The sequence below is a fragment of the Eupeodes corollae genome, chromosome 1 (genome assembly GCF_945859685.1).
Source record: "Eupeodes corollae chromosome 1, idEupCoro1.1, whole genome shotgun sequence".
Lineage (NCBI taxonomy): Eukaryota > Metazoa > Arthropoda > Insecta > Diptera > Syrphidae > Eupeodes > Eupeodes corollae.
This window is the reverse complement of record NC_079147.1, coordinates 265022211-265040350: the sequence shown is the minus strand read 5'-3', so window position 1 is coordinate 265040350 and position 18140 is coordinate 265022211. Positions and strand designations below refer to the sequence as shown.

Here is an 18140-nt window from a genome sequence, read left to right as displayed (position 1 = left end):
AGCCACATAAAAATTAAAATCTCTTAAAAATAAAAAGCTGAATATCAGCCCGTTGTATTGCGTTATCAATAATGCACTCCGGCGCATACGTGTTTTTATTTTATTTTTAAAATTTAATTTTAACTAAGCATATTAAGCAAATTTTACCAGCTTTAACTTTTAATCTTAAGATTTCTTCACTTTGTTGTCCAGAAAGTTTTGAATGGTTTTTTGGTTTTGTAGCAAGGTATATCGATGATTATGCCAAAGGTTATATAATTCAATTGAAAATAATTCTTGGTCTAAAACCGATCAATGTTAGCTTAAGCAAGTTTGTCGAAAAAAATAATAAACAAAACAAATTATATACATATATTTGAAATTAAACTCTAGGGTCGGTCGATGAAATTTGTAACAATTTTCATAAAAAGGTTTTTTTTGTGTTTTTCAATCGTTTTAAACCTTTAAACGTTTTCAGTTTTTAATTTTTTAATACACACTCTTATATGCAAAGCTTGAATTCATTGTTAAAAAGCTTACTAACTCATCCTAAGAAAAATGCGTAAAACTTTTATTTTAAAATTTAAAAAAACATAAGCCATTTTTCTAATTTGTACTTTATAAGTAAACTTATTTTCGTGATATATTTTTTTAATGAAAATATAATTTCTTAACAAGTCTAAATAGATTTTAGCATAACATAAACTTTATACGGATACGGGACTATATACGAGTAAGGCATTTTCTTTTTCTTTCTTTTTTAAATTAGTTATTAAATATTTTATTTAAATTACACTTAAATACAATAGATTAATATTACTCATAATTATTTTGTTTTATAATTATAATTTAAATCTTATATTATGTACATTTTAAAATTGTATTAAAAATAATTGGTAATGTAATGTTTTTGTATAAAAATAATTAACATTTTAGTTTTTGTTTTTTTTTGTCTACAAAGAGAGAGAGCTTTTTGTATTATGTCTTTCTTTTTAATAGTATTGTTATTATTGTTAATACTTAATGTAATACGACATTTTTTAATATTTTTATAATTATTTTCGTAGGTTTCTTCCTACGTTATGATTTTCTTTAGGAATAGGAATCATGGTTTTTTTTAACCATTGTTGTAAATTTCACATTTTGTAATGCTTTGAAATGACACTAAGTGACATCGAGTGCGTCACTTTAATGATGTCTACATTTCTTTCTCTTGATTTGGCATGCAGAGGAAGAATTTCGAACACCACAAATTAATTGATTGTGACAATCGTGTCAGACATGCAATTGGTCGATGAATTGTCACAAAGTACACCGGGATTCCACTCAGTGTTATGATGGTGCCGACAGCAACTTCCACTGGAGATTGTAAACATGATGATATGACAAGGAAACTACATGTGATAAGGAATATCACGGGAAGTATTAAATTGACCTAAGAACATTTTAAAAATACAAATTAAAAACTATTTTTTGGATGAATAATTAATCAAAACTTACTCGAATAGGCCTTTCAGTTTTTGGTTGCTTATAACGCAACCATAGAAGACCAGAAATTGACATCAATGTAAATAAGGCTTCAACATAACTAATATAGTTTATCAGGGCGTAGACGTCATTTTGAAACAACAGCACCAACGATAGAATACACTGTAAGAAAATATATGTTTTTGTTTTATAAAATTCGCTAAAAGTTGTTTCATGTGAATTAGTACCAAGAAAATAAGTGAGGGAACTGGTGTAAGGCAATTAATGTTAATCAAAGATATGGCAGCTGGTAAATGTCCATTTCGAGCACCAACGAAAAACAATCGTGATGATGCAAAGATTCCACCATTCAATGACCCAAAAGTTGAGCAGGCTACAAACAAAGGCATGACCCAAGACATAAATCCTAACATCTTTTCACCAAATGTAATAGCAACAGCGTCTGATGATAGAATTTCCACAGGTGATAGCACCGTAAAATAGGCAACGTTCGTAATGACATAAATGATTGTGACAACTGGCATTGAGATGCAAATAGCTCGAGGAAGATTCCTGTAACAAAAAAATTAAGTTTTTGATAAGTGTCTTTTTTCTTACAATTTCCCATTATAAAGAATTTACCTAAAAGGATCTTTTAATTCTTCGGTGACAAAATTCAAATAATTCCAACCAGAATACGAAAACAATCCACTGTAAAATGCCAAGGCAATTGATCCCGGCGATGTCAACGATCCTCCCATCGGGTCATCCCATTTATCAGTGTTGCCACTAAGCAAATACCAAACACCAGCCGCGACAATCAATAACAGTGCCAAAATTTTTGTTCCCGTAAAAACATCTGTGACACGTGTCACCCATTTTACATTATAACAATTTATCGCTGTTAGAACACCTGAAACAAAATTTAATAATATGTACATACATAATCGTTAATCAATCATTTAAATTATCAATATTATTAATTATACTCACAAGTTATGACAGCAGCTAGCAACTGAACAGATTCTACAGGTGCCTCACATGATGGCCGGAATGGTTGCAATAAATATTGGGCAAAAGTCAATGCCGTGATGGCATTGCCCGTTGGTACCAAAACCAGCAGCGCCACCCAAAGGTAAAGGAATGCAGGCAGTGGCCCGAATGCCACTCCTATATAGGCGTAGTCACCTCCAGATTTGGGAATCATTGTGCCTGGAAGATTAAAATAAATACAATTATTATTAGCTTAAGTGGCATTGTTGTTTATGGAAATATTTTTGAAACATAATCTTCTTATTTACAAAAGAACTCTGGGAAGGACATACCTTGGAAGATGTCAAATATTTTAACATAATGACAGAAAAATATGTATATTCTAGAATTAGGTTTTGTATAGGCTCATTGTATTCAAGGTGATACATGAGAAAGTATCGTTCAGATTTGAAACACTTAAAAGTCTTAAGAGGATCTTTTAAAGGAGCAAATGATTACAAAAAAAAAGAGTTTGAGAGTAACTCTACATAGGAACTTAGAGTTTATGCCCTTGAAAAGTTTCGACCTATATTTTCTTCATTTAAAAAATCTCACTGAACTCCAAAAAGTATGCACATAAATTTTAACGTTTTATATCAAGACATTCATTTTCGGACGAGGTGTATTTTCATCTCATCGGCTAGGTTGACAAAAAAAATAACTGCACTAAGTTGTCGAGAAACCATTACATCCATAGAGAGTGACAGTTTGGTGCGAATTGAAGAGTGGTTTTTGGAGTTTGTTTTTAATGGAGCTGGTAACAACGTTTAGTCAGCATTGGGTGTTATACAGCACTATGTTAACGGACTCTTTTTCTAACTTTAATTAAAGAAATTGATTTGGATTACCTTTTGGCTCATGATTTTTTGCGCATGAAAGTCATAAATCGTATCAGCCATCTTGACGATTTCAATTGGCTGCCTATGGGCGGGATCTGTCAACTTATTTAAAGGATTAAGATGTCCTAAATTCGAATCTTACCTTGAATTTTTTTATCACATCAGGTTTTTAAAATGTGCTAAAAACAACCAAACACCAGATTTGTAAGGCTAAGTAAGAACTCAAAAAATATCTTTTAACAATAAATTATACGATGATTTTGCAGAACACAAATCTTTATTTTCTAGGTAAAATACAAAAGAAAAGTTTGGAGCAAACCTTGAACTTAATACTTTCAAAGTTATAAAATATACATTTTGGGGTTAATTGTAAGTGCTGATTTCGAATCCAAGCTGTATTTTTAACTATTTTTACTAAAGTTTTAAGAATATCTTTCTTTTATCTTTTATATTTTTTAAAGTACCTACTTCAAAAACTTAATAAAAAAGAATTGAAATGGTTTAGTGTTTCTTTCATTTTTTTAAAAGACAGGTCAATCAGTCATCTTATAAAGATTTGTTTGAATATTATATGAAATAATATCAATATTTCAACTGAATATTGAAGAAATGGATTATATAATAACTTTTTCGTATCAGTTTTGTGTTTGTTTTTGTAGGTTTTCTTTTTTTAAGAAACAAGTTGTCCGAAGAATTCTTCTAAAAAAAATTAACTAGAAATTACCAAAATATTTTGGATATAATAAAATAGTTCGATTTAATATATATATTTGTTAACTAGATTTTTAGTCGAAAACAGATTTTTACCAATGTAAATATCATTTTTTGAAAGTTTTAAAAATACATATTATTTTTAAGTCAATACCTTCATTTATTCACGAGATATCGACAATCGAACATCATAGATTTTAATTTTTATAAATTTTTTTTTTTGTAAAAATTTTACAACATGTCCAATCAATGTTTTCTATAAGATGAAAATGATAGTTTAAAGCCAAAATTTTTAAGTTTTGAAAAGAGAATTTGAGTCCAAAATAGCTTTTTTTTAAATCACAAACTCGCTCAAGGGGTTATTATTACCCTTTATATGTTTATTGTAAAAGGAGATACCGGTGCACATTGGTCTTAAAGTTCTGAGCATCAAAATGGGAAGGAAAAACAGAGTTGGCCAAAGCATTCCACATTCTCGATGTGCGATTTAAGAAAGAATCTCTATACTTGGACATTACGCCCGAAATTGAGCTCAAGGGTAAACTGATGAGCATTCCTAGAAGTGCGAGTATTAAGGCTGAATTGTTTAAGGGGTGGAAGGCAACTGGCTAATTCGACAGACCATTGTTTGTAAAAATATCTATAAAACAACTAAAGGCATGAAACATTGCGGTGGTGTTGTAGCGATGTAAATGTTTCGATTATAGTTATGTCGCCTATCATTTTTAAAGCCCTTTTTGAATTCTATCCAAGAGATTTAAACTTGTTTTGGGGGCACCTGCACAGGTATGCAAATTATATTCAAGCTTTGAACGGATGAAAGCTTTATAGATTATAGCCAGATGAGAAGGGGTCAAAAATTTCTTGCATCGTCGGAGAAACCCAAAGCATCTGGCAGCATTTTTGGCGATATCGAATATGTGATCATTCCATAAGAGGCGGTCTGTAATACACATACCTAGGACTGATAGTTGATTGGTTTTCTGGATGCAAGTGCCACTCATAGATAGTGGCATCGGGGGTGCGTTACGCTTTGACGACAGGAGACAGCATTGAGTTTTCGAAGCATTAAATTCTACACGGTTTTTGATTTCCCATTGGACAATGCTGTCAAGATCAAAATTTAATGAGCTTATCATACACTGCCGTTGAAGTTTCACATCCGAAGGACAAGGATGTGAATCTAGAAACGAATATGCAAAGCTAAGGGTACTGTCGTCGGTGAAACAGTTTAATGGATTAGAAGTGACAGACAAAAGATCGGTTATAAATGTAAGCGAGAGAGTCGGAGACAAAACGGAGCCCTGGGGGACACCAGCATTTATTTTATGAATTTCAGACTTGAAACCATCTAATATAACTTGTATTGAAAGGTTAGAAAGGTAATTTCTAATCCAACGAAGAAGAGGTTCATCAATACCAAAGGCACGCATTTTCGATAACACAGCTTGGTGCCAAACTCTATCAAATGCTTTTGAAATATCAAGTGCAATAATCTTACTTTCTCCAAAACGATGTAAAGATTTGTAATGTAATTAAGTAATTTTACTTTTTTTAAATCTCTATGGTAAAAAACACACCCATTCAATTTTGTTTGAGAACATTTTCTGCATCTTTCTGCGTTATTACCTGTATTAAAAAATTTATTTGAAGTCAATATCTTTATTGGTTCTTGAACTATGGACGTTGAAAAAAGCTTCCCGAGCGTACATACGCACTGACGTCCAAACGTACGTACACACGCACTCACAGTCATCTCTCTAAAAATCTTTTATTCAGATTCTAGTAACCTTGAAACCTCGAGAAATTTCAAAACTATCAGTTCGACAAATCGGACAGATTACAAAAACTTCCTATCGGAAGTTAATAATATACTGTACTACAATAAAAATTTACATTTAAAGTGATGTGGAATAGATGTTGTAGATTTGACTGTATTGACCATTTTATGGTATTTGAACACTTTCGTATACCTCGTATACTGTTTTAAAATCAAAATATTTTAAAATAACGAAACAAAATTTTGGAATTTGTAAATACATATGTAAATTGCTTGTAATTTCCTTTCCTTTTAAGCTTCCAAGACCATTTTAGGCTTCAGTTCAGTTTTTTTAAGTGTTGCTCTTTTAAAATCGGGCTGAAATTGTTAACGCTATGGTGTTTTATTTTTATAGTTTTCTAATGCATTCGAATTTCGATTTTTTTAAATTATACCTTAGGGTTTCTGCGGGATAATTGTTATTGAAAAATATCAAACGCATTAGATATTTGCTTGAAAATTTCTTTAAAGTTCAAAAAATAAAACGAATTGTTCCAATAAAAATTCAAAAGCGCACATATTATTTTAAATTGAAATTAATATTAAATTGAAAAGCGTCGATTCGTGAATGAAAAATAAAATCAGTGTTTTGAGAATAACCTGAGATTTTCTATGTACACGATAGTTTTTAAACATCTTTAAGTCACATCATAGGAACAACTTCTTCTAGATCATTTTAAAAGTAATTCAAATTTATTATTTTTATGTTCGTCTTTAGCCTAAGAATTTGATGACAGTATAGGTTAACAACAAAAAGAAACTGTCTAGTAATTATGCGTTTTACTTCCTTTAATCGCTAAAGTAAAGTTGATTGCTACTTTTTGCAATTTAATAACAATACTTAACCCTGAATAATTTTACTCTTTACATTTTTTAAAACAGATTATTTTGTAACCTAGATTTATTTAATTGCCTTTTTTCCTTCTTTTCATATAAGAAATGAAAATAAAATAAATAATTGCTTAATTACTTGTCTTCGTTCATTGTTATCAAATTTGCTATAAGACCGAGTAAATGCAGTGCAATTATAAATTATAACTTTTTATACCATACAAATTATTTAAAGCAAGTTTTCTATATTTAATAACATTTGTCTGCTCGTCAAAATCTCCAACAACACCAATTTCATATTAAATTGTTATGTGCTATTTGTTGTATTATAGTTAGAAAATACATTTTAAAATCCTGCATTCTTAACAAGACAGGTTAAATCTATAACAATTTATTAATTCGTACTAAATGAGAATGTTGCTTTGATTTGTTTGACTCTCTTAAGTGGTAATTTATAAGAGAGGAGAAAGAATATAATAATTACTTTACAATTTTTGTTCATGCACAGAGTACGTAAATCAGGTAAATAAATAATACTAACTTATTTACCTGATATACTGCTTAATGAGGTTACCTGTTTAACGGTGGTATAATAAAGGTAGATAGTTGATAAAAAGTCTTATAATAAAACAATACAAGATTTTATTTCTTAAAAAAGTAAAAGTTATGATGATAATGACAGTAACTATTAAACCTAAATTTAATACATAATAGGGTGCTTTTCTCTTCAAATATTTTGCCGGAAATCTGATAAAAATGTCAGAAATAATTAATATCTACAAATTGGAGATCTAATCCTCTGGTAAATGAATCAAAGTATCCTCCCTCTGTGAACACTAAACCTAATTTTCTCATTAAACTCTTGTTTATCTCTTAAATACCAAAAATATTGGGCGATTTTTACAGACAATTTTGTTTTCTACAAAAAAGAATAGGGCACCAAAACCACTTAGACAAATACTTTTGGAGATATTAGTCGTTTAAGTTTACAGAATTTTATAAAATTTGATTCTACAATTTAAGGAGATTCAATGCCAAATAAACTTAACAACTTATATGTCTAAGTGTTTGGTTCCCAGTATTGATTTTTTTTTTCAAAAAATAATGAACTGTTCTTTGAGTGAAATATCTTGAGAACGAACTATAACATATTGAAAATTAAAAATTAAAAATTAATTTATTCAAAAATAAAATTCATGAACATAGCACCACTAAGAATTTAGGAGTTAGAATAAAATTAAATTTTTGACGTTACTTTAATCAAACTAAAAACATAAATGTTAGTTCAAGCTGAAAAATAAATCGACAAAAGTAATGAATCTAAAAATATACAAAGTTCTAATTTTACGAAGGTTTTATATGAAGCAGTATGATATCTAAGAAATTCGTAAAAAACAGATATTTAATGAAATTTAATTAGTTTTTTGGAAAACTTTTTGAAACCCTAAGAATTATGTATAGTTTATAAAGGAACAGCAAACTTGTCAAGTAAACTCATGAATTTTTAACCAGTTAATATCAAATATCTGTTATTATTATAATTTGCTTACATATCCCACTGCTAAACATAAATTGATAGTGAACCACCTTTCTAAATTAAGGACCTTTGATTTATTGATTCCATAAATGGCAACTTGGCATGTGTGAGTCACATTCTATTATTTGTGTTGACATTTATTTGTTTAATTAGACCGATTTAACTGGATCTTAATAATCATTAGCTTTAAATTAAATATACTTAAATATGATCAGTTCTTTTTTTAACCAAATTCAAAACCAAAAATGGTCAAATGAATAAAAGTAAACACATCAAAAAAGTAACCATAAACTATTTATTCTCAATAAATTTAATCGGGAAATGACCTATGAAAAAACCATTTTGGTTGGCAAACAAAATAGAACATGTACACATGTATGTTATATGGAAGGTATAGTCAAAATGTGCCTACATCATTTTCTTAAACGTTTGGTTGGTAAATATTAAGTTATCGACAAAATTTATGGTCACTTTAGTATCATAAATAATTCCATTAAGTAATTGACATCTTTTTTTGTGGTTTCTGCCTACAGAAATGTGGTTTTGTGAACATAATCATTATGATATTTAATAACGAATAAAGTTTACGGGTAGGTATCTGTTATAAATAAAAAATACTCAATTAAATATTGAGTTTATGTTTCTTAAATAATTCTAACAAATCGATTATCTTCAAGAAGTATAAAAGTTTCAGATCTTTACTTAAATATGTAATCGTTTTTTATTCGTGGCGATTATGAAAATATGAGTATAATTTAAGCATACAAGTGAAGGAAAAACAAAGTACATGGTAGCGTGTCGACTGCGGGAAGAACAATTGGTCAAACAATCAAGGTAGCGGAATTAGAATTTGAAGTAGTGCAATCCTTCCAATACCTTCAGCGTGGTAGATCTAGCTTACGCTGAAAAGATGGCGTATGCCACAACGCCCGAAGCCTTAGTTTGCGATGCTTGATTGCGGGCGTGTCGGCTCCCGATCGGATAAATCGATAGACTTGTTGTAAGATTCCAACACCGGTTGTCAAAGCCGATGATGACTTTAATGACATTTTAAACTTAAAACTTTGCATTAAAAACTTCGTACGTTCGGGATTAATTTGTACATCACCCTAATTTCAAAAATTAGTAAAGATATTGACTTAAAATTAATTTGGTTTTAAATATTATAACCTCAAGATTTGCAGAAAGTACTGTCATGGAAATTCAGCGAGTTATAAAAAGGAGGCATGTAATGCGACACACTAATAACTCCCTATTGGAGTCCTATTAAGAAATGAAATAAATTTAAAGTCAGCTTCTTTATCCGTTCTTAAAATAATCGAATTGAAGCTGATTTTTGTGCAGATATTCGAAACCTTAAACAAACTATTTGTGACATTTTTAAAAGGATTGAATTTTAATGTAATTAAAAATTAGAGTAAATTGTTTTATTTTGTATAATACCCAAATATTTATGTTTCTCTAATATATTTGAACCCAAAAACTATTTTTAACAATTTTTAGAAGAATTATTTAATTTTTAATAATGATTTGGTTGTTAAAAATGTTACTACACTTTTTTTAATTTAAAGGTATTCCTAAAAGGTTTATGTATACCCTTAACATGCTTATGTTTAAGCACAGTGCGAGTGTTAGGAAAATAGGAAATGATTAAAGAAGAGATACCCGTGTACATTGACCTTAAACTTTTGGATATCAAAAGAAGCTGGGATGCGACCCACACTGATAACTTCCCATCCCGTCTGTCAATTTGTCTGGGTTAAAAGTTTGTAGGTTTTCGTGTTGTGCTAAAAAAGTTTTCACTTTGATTATTCTTAAAAATTTTAAATTTACCAACAATATTTAACATATGTATAATGAAATAGTTATATTTCAAAATCTGGTTTTGTTAACGAGATTTTTGGTAGAAACCTAATTTTTACCAATCTAGTAACATTTGTTATTTATTTTTATTTTTTAACCAAACAAATACAAATTGGATAAATGAAAAATTGACTGAAGTCAATATCTTTAATTTAATTATATTTAATTTTTATAAAAAAAACTACTGAATATCGAAAACAATATTTTCTGTGAAAGGAAAAAAAGTTTTAAGACAATATTTTTAATTTTTGAAAAGCTATTTGAATAGAAAATAAATGTTTACCAAGTTTCATTTTTTTTGTATAGGGTTTTATTTTTTGTTAAAAAAACTGTCAATCCGATTTTTCTCAAAATTTTACTGAATGTTGGAAACAAAGTGTCCTGAAAATTAGTTGGAAGCCATAATCTCAAATTTTTGAAAATATATTTGTGTCGAAAATCAATAAAAATTTCTTTTAAGTTTTTATTTTTTATAAAAAAAAAAAAACTGTCTATTAGATGTTTTTTAAAATTTTACTGAATGTTGACAATATATATCATTTTTCAAATGATGAAAATAGTTCTAGCCAATATCTCAAAGTTTTGAAGCTATTTTTATTGCACCTTTTTTTAAACTTCTATGATACAAAAAACACACACGCAATTTTCTTGAGAACCCTTTCTGCATCTTTCTGCTATATTATCTATATAACGAAATTTATTTGATATCTCTTCTGGTTCCTGAGCTATGGACACTGAAAAAAAAAGTCGCTAACGTACGTGCACACGCACGCCCAGACATCTTTCTAAAAATCTTTTATTTCGACTCTAATAACCTTGAAAAATCGGACTAATTACAATAACTTCCTATGGGAAGTTAAAAATAGAGATGGGAAAAGCTTTTCACATTCTTGATGTGCCGTAAAAAAAAATCTCTATATTTTATAGTACGTCCAAACTTGCGATCAAAGTTAAACTGATCAGCAGTCCTGGAAGTGCGAGTATTAACTATTACGGCTGAATTTATTGAAGGGTAGAATGCAACTGGCTAATTGAACAGAACACTATTTATAAAAATAGCGGTAGAACAACGACAGGCATGTAGCTGTGTTCGAGTAATGTAATTGTTTCCGTTATAACCTACCATTTTCAAAGGCAATAAAAGGTTGAAACTTGTTTTGTAGCAACTGTCTAAATATGAGAGTTAAATTCAAGTTTTGGGCGAATTAAGGCTTTTAAAATTACAGTCAGATCAGAAGGGGTGATGAATTTCTTTCACTATTGAAAAAATCCTAAGCACCTAGCATCATTTTTAGCAATGTTAATTATGTGATCATTTCATAATAGGTGATCTGCGATACACATACCGAGTACTGAGAGTTGATAGTTTAATTAATGTAAGTGCTACTCATGGATAGAGGCATTGGGCGTGGGTTAAACTTTAACGAAAAGAGACAGTATTGAGTTTTTGAAGCTTTAAATTCAACACGGTTAATAATTTCTCATTGGAAAATGATGTCGAGATGGAAATTTATTGAACTTAAAATACACTGCTGTTGAAGTTTTACATCCAAAGGACAAGAATGTGAATGTAAAAACGAATATAAAAAGCTAAAAGTACTGTCGTTAGGGAAACAGTTTAAATGATTAGAAGCGGCAAACAAGAGATCGTTTATGAATTTAAGGAAGAGAATCAAAGACAAGTCGGAGGAGATTTCAGACTTGAAGCCATACAATACAACTTGAATTAAACAGATAGAAAAGTAAATTCTAATCCAACGAAGAAGAGACTCATCAACACCAAAAGCACGTATTTTTATAAGAGAGCTTGGTGCCAAAACTCTATTAAATGCTTTTTAGATATCAAATGCAACAATCTTACTTCCCTAAAAACGATGTAAAGATTAGGTCACCTGGCCTGTTAGATAAATCACTGGTTGTCAAAAGTCATACTGCCGGTCACCCACTTGAAAAGATACCTGTAGAGTAGGAAAGATGGTAAAGCTTACGCAGTGGTTTTGTCAGCGTTGAACAACACCTCTTCAAAACAATACTACTGCAATAGTGCGAAAGAAGATTTGTCCCATAAAATTGTTTAGGCTCAAGAACAGGAGGACCCATGACACTCTCACCTTATTTTTCATTGCTTAAAATTCTGTAGGCGCCATACTATTTTTTCTTAAAATGTTCAAGAATAAATATGGTGTTCTTTTGTGAGTTTTTTGATTTATACAAAAAAATGTAATTTGTGGGTGTACACTGTAAAATTAAATTGCATTGAATGATTTGGGTCAACCAAATTTTTACTCTTGATAATTTTGTATGCATATTGCAATGTATTTGTTAGTAAAACAAAATTTATTTGACATGATGTCTCTGCTGTTTCTTGAGATATGGCCGACGAAAAAAGGTTTCCTGAATGCATGGACGTACGCATATAATAACCATCAGGACCTTCAAAACGTCGAATATTAAAAAAAAATCAATTTCAATTTCAATGCCATTACAACAATAACTTTCTGTTGAAAGTTAAAAATTTTGAAAATTCCTTAAATCTCAATAACCAATATCGATATCAACTTCAATAGCATTTTATTTAACATTTTATGACGTCATACTGAATCGATATGAATTTTAAAAAATATGTAGGTATCAGAAGAAGAAAATATCATAAGTTACAGAAAAATATATTCTAATGACATATTAAGAAAATTACAATACATTAATTTTTCTTGCAAAACAAAATTCTACAAAAAAAAGTAAAAACGCGGATTAAAAGTCTCGAATATCTGGACAGTAAACAGCTTAAACTTCAATTTTTGATATACCTTATAAAGTTTTATAAATTTGACTTGCGAATGGGAGTTTCTCAGAATTTTAATATCTACTTTTTGTACATTTCGTAACAATATTTTAAACACTTCCTTTTAAAAATTTTCTACTTGGGTACTTGAAAATAGACTATTTTCAAAACTTAGTATTTGACTCTTACTCTAATCCTTTATGTGTTTTTGTTTCATTTTTTCTAACTCAAATTTTCCAAATTATTTTAATTTTATCTCACGAAGAAGTTACCTTAAGGCGACTCATCTCATCATCACACGACATTCAAAAACGATAAAATAGTAAGAGATAAGATAATATAGAACTAGGCTAAAATAAGTATAATTAGAAAACAAAATGGAGTCGATATTTAATTTTATTTTGTATTTCTTTTGTTGGTTTTACACCCTACCAATTTAATTCATGTTTACATTTATCGTCGACATAACAATATGAGAACAATAAACAAACTTGCTAACGAAAACATTTTGGAAAAATATCTGTTTCTTGCTGGGTGGTACAAAAAAGTACCAAAAATAACTATTTTCCAGACATTATTTGTATAACACAGTTGTTTTTGTTTATCTAGACATAATTTTTTTAAATTTAACTCTTTTTTTAGACAACTCATAAAGATGAAAATAACCGAGTATTGAATTTTATAACCTAAAATTTAGATAATTATCTAATCTTTCCACTTCAAAGAAAAAAAAACGACATGCGTTACTCCGCCGATATAATAATTTATCAAATATGTAGTTCTTGAAAATTTCAAACAAAAACCGCTAACTACTGATTTCTTATGGTGATATGAATTTGCTAATCAAAATAATTGATTTCTTTTGCTATTAGAATTTTTGTACGTATACGGTAAGTGTGGCACAAAAACAACAACATTCCTTAACACACTGGTTCTATTCTGTTAAAATAAACTGCACCTTAAAATAAACGTACATTTAATTAAGACCTAGGTTAGCCTCCATAAAGAAGGTGAAAAACACAAAGACCTCATGTTGTGCCTATTGATTGTGTAATTTCTGAACTGTTAAAGGAAATCATTTTCAAAGCAACTTTTGCACAGTTTTTCAGGTTTTTTATTCGATCTTTTGGTTTTGGTATACACGTACTCCAAAACAAGAAATAATTGAACCTGAGTAAGTTTAAATATGCGACCGCTGAGCAGCGCGCCGGCAACACGGTTGGATGCCGCGTGTTGAAAAATCACTTGTGAATAAATTTAAATAATAATTGTTTCTTTATAGAATATCTTTTTATTTAATTGTAAAAAAATAACTATATGACACATTTGTAGCTATATATTAAGGTATGAGTATTGAAACTAAATTTACATAAATTAATTTAAAATCGATATATTATGTAGGTACCTAACCTATTTATAGTTCTTCAATATGAGCATAATTTTTATTTTAAATATTGTGTGTGTTTTGTTTCTTTTTGGTTTTGATGTCTGTTTAACTGATAAGACTTTTATTTTTTTTTTTTTTGAAGAAAATGACTCAAATTCAAGGTTGGACGATAGATACGGTTTAAGGTTGAAAGACGGAAGTTATTATTTTAATGTTTAATTTAAAATATGCTTAGTTTTTTAAACACGTGTTTGGCGCATTGCAATTTTTTAAATATATTCCAAATCCGACTGACTACTGGAATGGTAGTTAATACATACATTTATGTACTCAGATTTTAACAATAATTTTTTTTTTTTTAATTAAGCTTTTACTGGTATTTGGAAAGAAATATTTTAACGTCTATCTATGGCTTTAAAAAGCATTTCAAACAAAAATATTTCGAATTTTTCAAATTATATGAATTTTAATGATATACTTTCGTATTTGTAAGAATTGACTAACCTTAACTGTAACGTAATGCATTAGCATTTATTGACGGACTATTCAATGTTGCGTACATCAATATTTAAAAGTCATTTTTAAAACCGCTATAAGTTTAAAATGTGTTGGCTATTTTTAAGAGTTTTTTGGTATTGTAGCTTTATGCAGCCTTTATGAAGCGTTTATTAATACTAATTTCATTGAACTTGACTTTAGAACCTTGGAAAGTTTTTATATTTTTTTTTAAATTTTGAAATTTAAAAAAAAAGAAGAACTTCAAAATGTAAGAATTAGACATGTTTGTGTAGGAATACATTCTTTTTATAAAAAAGAGGCTGGGATGCGACCCACACTGATAACTGCATATCCCGTCTGTTGATTTGTCTTGCTTAAAAGTTTGTCTATATGTACTAGTATCAATTTTACCTAATTTGCGTACTATTTTTTATGGATTTTATTTTTTATGAAAAACGGACTGTTGGATTTTTATATAAAAATCACTGAATATCGAAAACAATATTTTCTGTAAAATAAAATAAATAAGTTATTTGAGTCGAAAGTAAATTTTTACCAAGTTTTAGTGTTGTTTTTTTTTAGAGTTTTATTTTTTGTAAAAAACCCGTCAATTCGATTTTCTTCAAAATTCTATAGAATGTTGAAAACAATATTTCTTATAAGATAAAATAAGTTTGAAGTCTAACTTTCAAGTTTTTGAAAAGATATTTGAATCCATATTCAATTTTTACCAACTTTTGTTAATTTTTGTTCGGTTTTTCAATTTTTTATAAAAAAAACTGTCAATTCGATTTTGTTCAAAATTTTACTGAATGTTGACAACAATATTTTTTTAAAGATAAAAGTAAATTTAAGCCAATTTCTCAAAGTTTTGAAAAGATATTTGAGTCGAAAATCAATTTTTACCAACTTTTATTAATTTTTTTTAGGTTTTTATTTTTTGTAAAAAAAACTGTCAATTCGATTTTCTTCAAAATTTTACTGAATGTTGAAAACAATATTTCTTATAAGATAAAATAAGTTTGAAGCCTAAATTTTAAGTTTTTAAAAAGATATTTGAATCGATATTTAATTTTTACGAACTTTGAGTAATGTTTTTTTTAGATTTTTATTTTTTGTAAAAAAAACTGTCAATTCGATTTTTCTCAAAATTTTATCAGATTTCAAAAACATTATCCTCCGTTGCTCAAAATTGTTTTGGAGATGAAATCATATGTTAGTCGTTAAATTTAAGAGGTGACAATTTTTTTTTTCAGTTTTTTTGATTTAGAAAAAAAAAACCGTTAGATAGATTTTTTTCAAAAAATATATTTCTCTGAGATCACGTTACAGTTTATTATATAAAATTAAATTCAAGTCTCTAGCGTTTTTGGTTCGTAAGATATTTAGGGTTAACCAAAATTTTCACCCTTTTTTTAAACTGCTATGGTAAAAAAACCACCCACGTAATTTTCTTGAGAGCCCTTTCTGCATCTTTCTGCCTTATTATCTGTATAACAAAATTTATTTGAAGTCGATATCTCTTCTGGTTCTTGAGCTATGGACGACGAAAAAAACGTCGCGAACGTACGAACGTACGTACACACGCACGCACAGACATCTTTCTAAAAATCTTTTATTTCGACTCTAGGGACCTTGAAACGTCGAGAAATGTCAAAATTTTCAATTTGACAAATCGGACCCATTACAATAACTTCCTATGGGAAGTTAATAACTGTTGAATGTTTCTATACATTTTGTTATCAAAGGAAATAAGTTTAAAGTCGAAAAAATTTTAAAAGATTAAGTAAAATGTTAAAGCCATTCTTAGCAATTTAATTAGCTTAAAAGATTATTTACCTAATTTTAAACGATTTTAAAATCTTACTAACTCTTAACAATTTGCTAAATGTAAAATCACAGTATCGCTTTTTTGAATTTTAGCACTTTGCTAGATCTCTGTGACATTTATCAAATTATTCTTATAACAACAGTGGATGAAATTCCAATTAATAGGTCGGTTCAATCGTATTTTTTTTGTTTATTTTTAAGAACTGTCACTTTTAAGACTTTTAAGTTTGGATGTTCGTTTTTTAATAAAAGACAGTTAGCAAATTATTAGTTAGGTACAAAATGAAAAGTAAGGTTTACTTTTTTGGACTCCTTAATCGCTAAATGTTTAACTAATTGCTAACTAGTAAATTTTTAAACCCTTAAAAATAAGTTATTTAAAACTTTGTTTTTTCATTTACGTACATCAATTTTGTATGACGTCATAATTGTGTTAGCTTAAATTTTATTGGAATCGACGCACGAACTTGCTCATGTATCCAAAGAGTCTACTCAAAAAATCTTTAATTTTTCAAATTTTGTAATTAATTAATTTTAAAATTTGTATATGTAACTTTTTTCAATTTTTAGAGCTTATTAACTTCTCATAGGAAGTTATTGTAATGGGTCTGATTTGTCGAATTGTACATTTTGACATTTCTGTACGTTTCAAGGTCCCTAGAGAAGAAATAAAAGATTTTTAGAACAATGTCTGTGCGTGTGTGTGTAGTGTACGTACGTTCGCGACGTTTTTTTTGTCGTCCATAGCTCAACAACCAGAAGAGATATCGACTTCAAATACATTTTGTTAGGTAAACAGATAATAATGCAGAACGATGCAGAAAATCCCCCACTCTCAAGAAAATTGCGTGTATGGTTTTTTGCCATAGCAATTTAAAAAAAGATAAACATTTCGGTTAACCCTAAATATCTCAGGAATATCTTATATTACATATTGTAACGTAATACCAAACCAATATATTTTTTTTTAAAAAAATCCTATAAACGGTTTTTATAAATCAAAAAAATTGAAACACAAATTTGTCACACCGAAAATTTTACGAATACAAAACGATTTTATCTCCAAAACAGTTTTGTACAACGAAAAATAACGTTTTCAACGTTTGGTAAGATTTTGAGAAAAATCGAATTGACAGTTTTTTTATAAAAAATAAAAACCTAAAAAACACAATAGGTACTCAAAGTTGGTACGAATTGAATTTCGACTCACATATCTTCGCGAAAATTTAAGATTATGGCTTCCAACTTATTTTCACTTATAAGAAATATTGTTGTCAACATTCAGTAAAATCTTTAGAAAAATCTAATTGACAGTTCTTTTTGCAAAAAAATAAAAAACCTAACAAAAAAATAATGCTAAAACTTGGAAAGAATTTATTTTCGACTCCAATAGCTTTTCAAAAATTAAAAATATTGTCTTCAAACTTTTTTTATTTCACAGAAAATATTGTTTTCGATATTCAGTAGTTTTTTTTTTATAAAAATCCAACAGTCCGTTTGTTCATAAAAAAAATAAAAATACGCAAATGTGGTAAAAATTGATGTTCGGTTCTTGATATCTCTGG

At 28.6% G+C, this 18140-nt stretch overlaps 1 protein-coding gene across 5 annotated transcripts in view; it reads right to left on the bottom strand.

The window, feature by feature from the left end:
- Positions 1-580: 580 nt before the first annotated feature.
- The window catches only part of LOC129941354 (Y+L amino acid transporter 2), a 40173-nt gene continuing 22613 nt past the window's right edge, over positions 581-18140 (bottom strand). For all 5 annotated transcript variants that reach the window (XM_056049960.1, XM_056049964.1, XM_056049961.1 and 2 more), the window contains 5 exons: positions 2440-2658; positions 2089-2359; positions 1695-2019; positions 1480-1629; positions 581-1414 (listed from right to left, as the gene is read on the bottom strand). In XM_056049960.1, the coding sequence (XP_055905935.1) occupies positions 1178-1414; positions 1480-1629; positions 1695-2019; positions 2089-2359; positions 2440-2658 (1202 nt within the window). In that variant the 3' untranslated portion in view covers positions 581-1177. The remainder of the gene's footprint in view (positions 1415-1479; positions 1630-1694; positions 2020-2088; positions 2360-2439; positions 2659-18140) is intronic.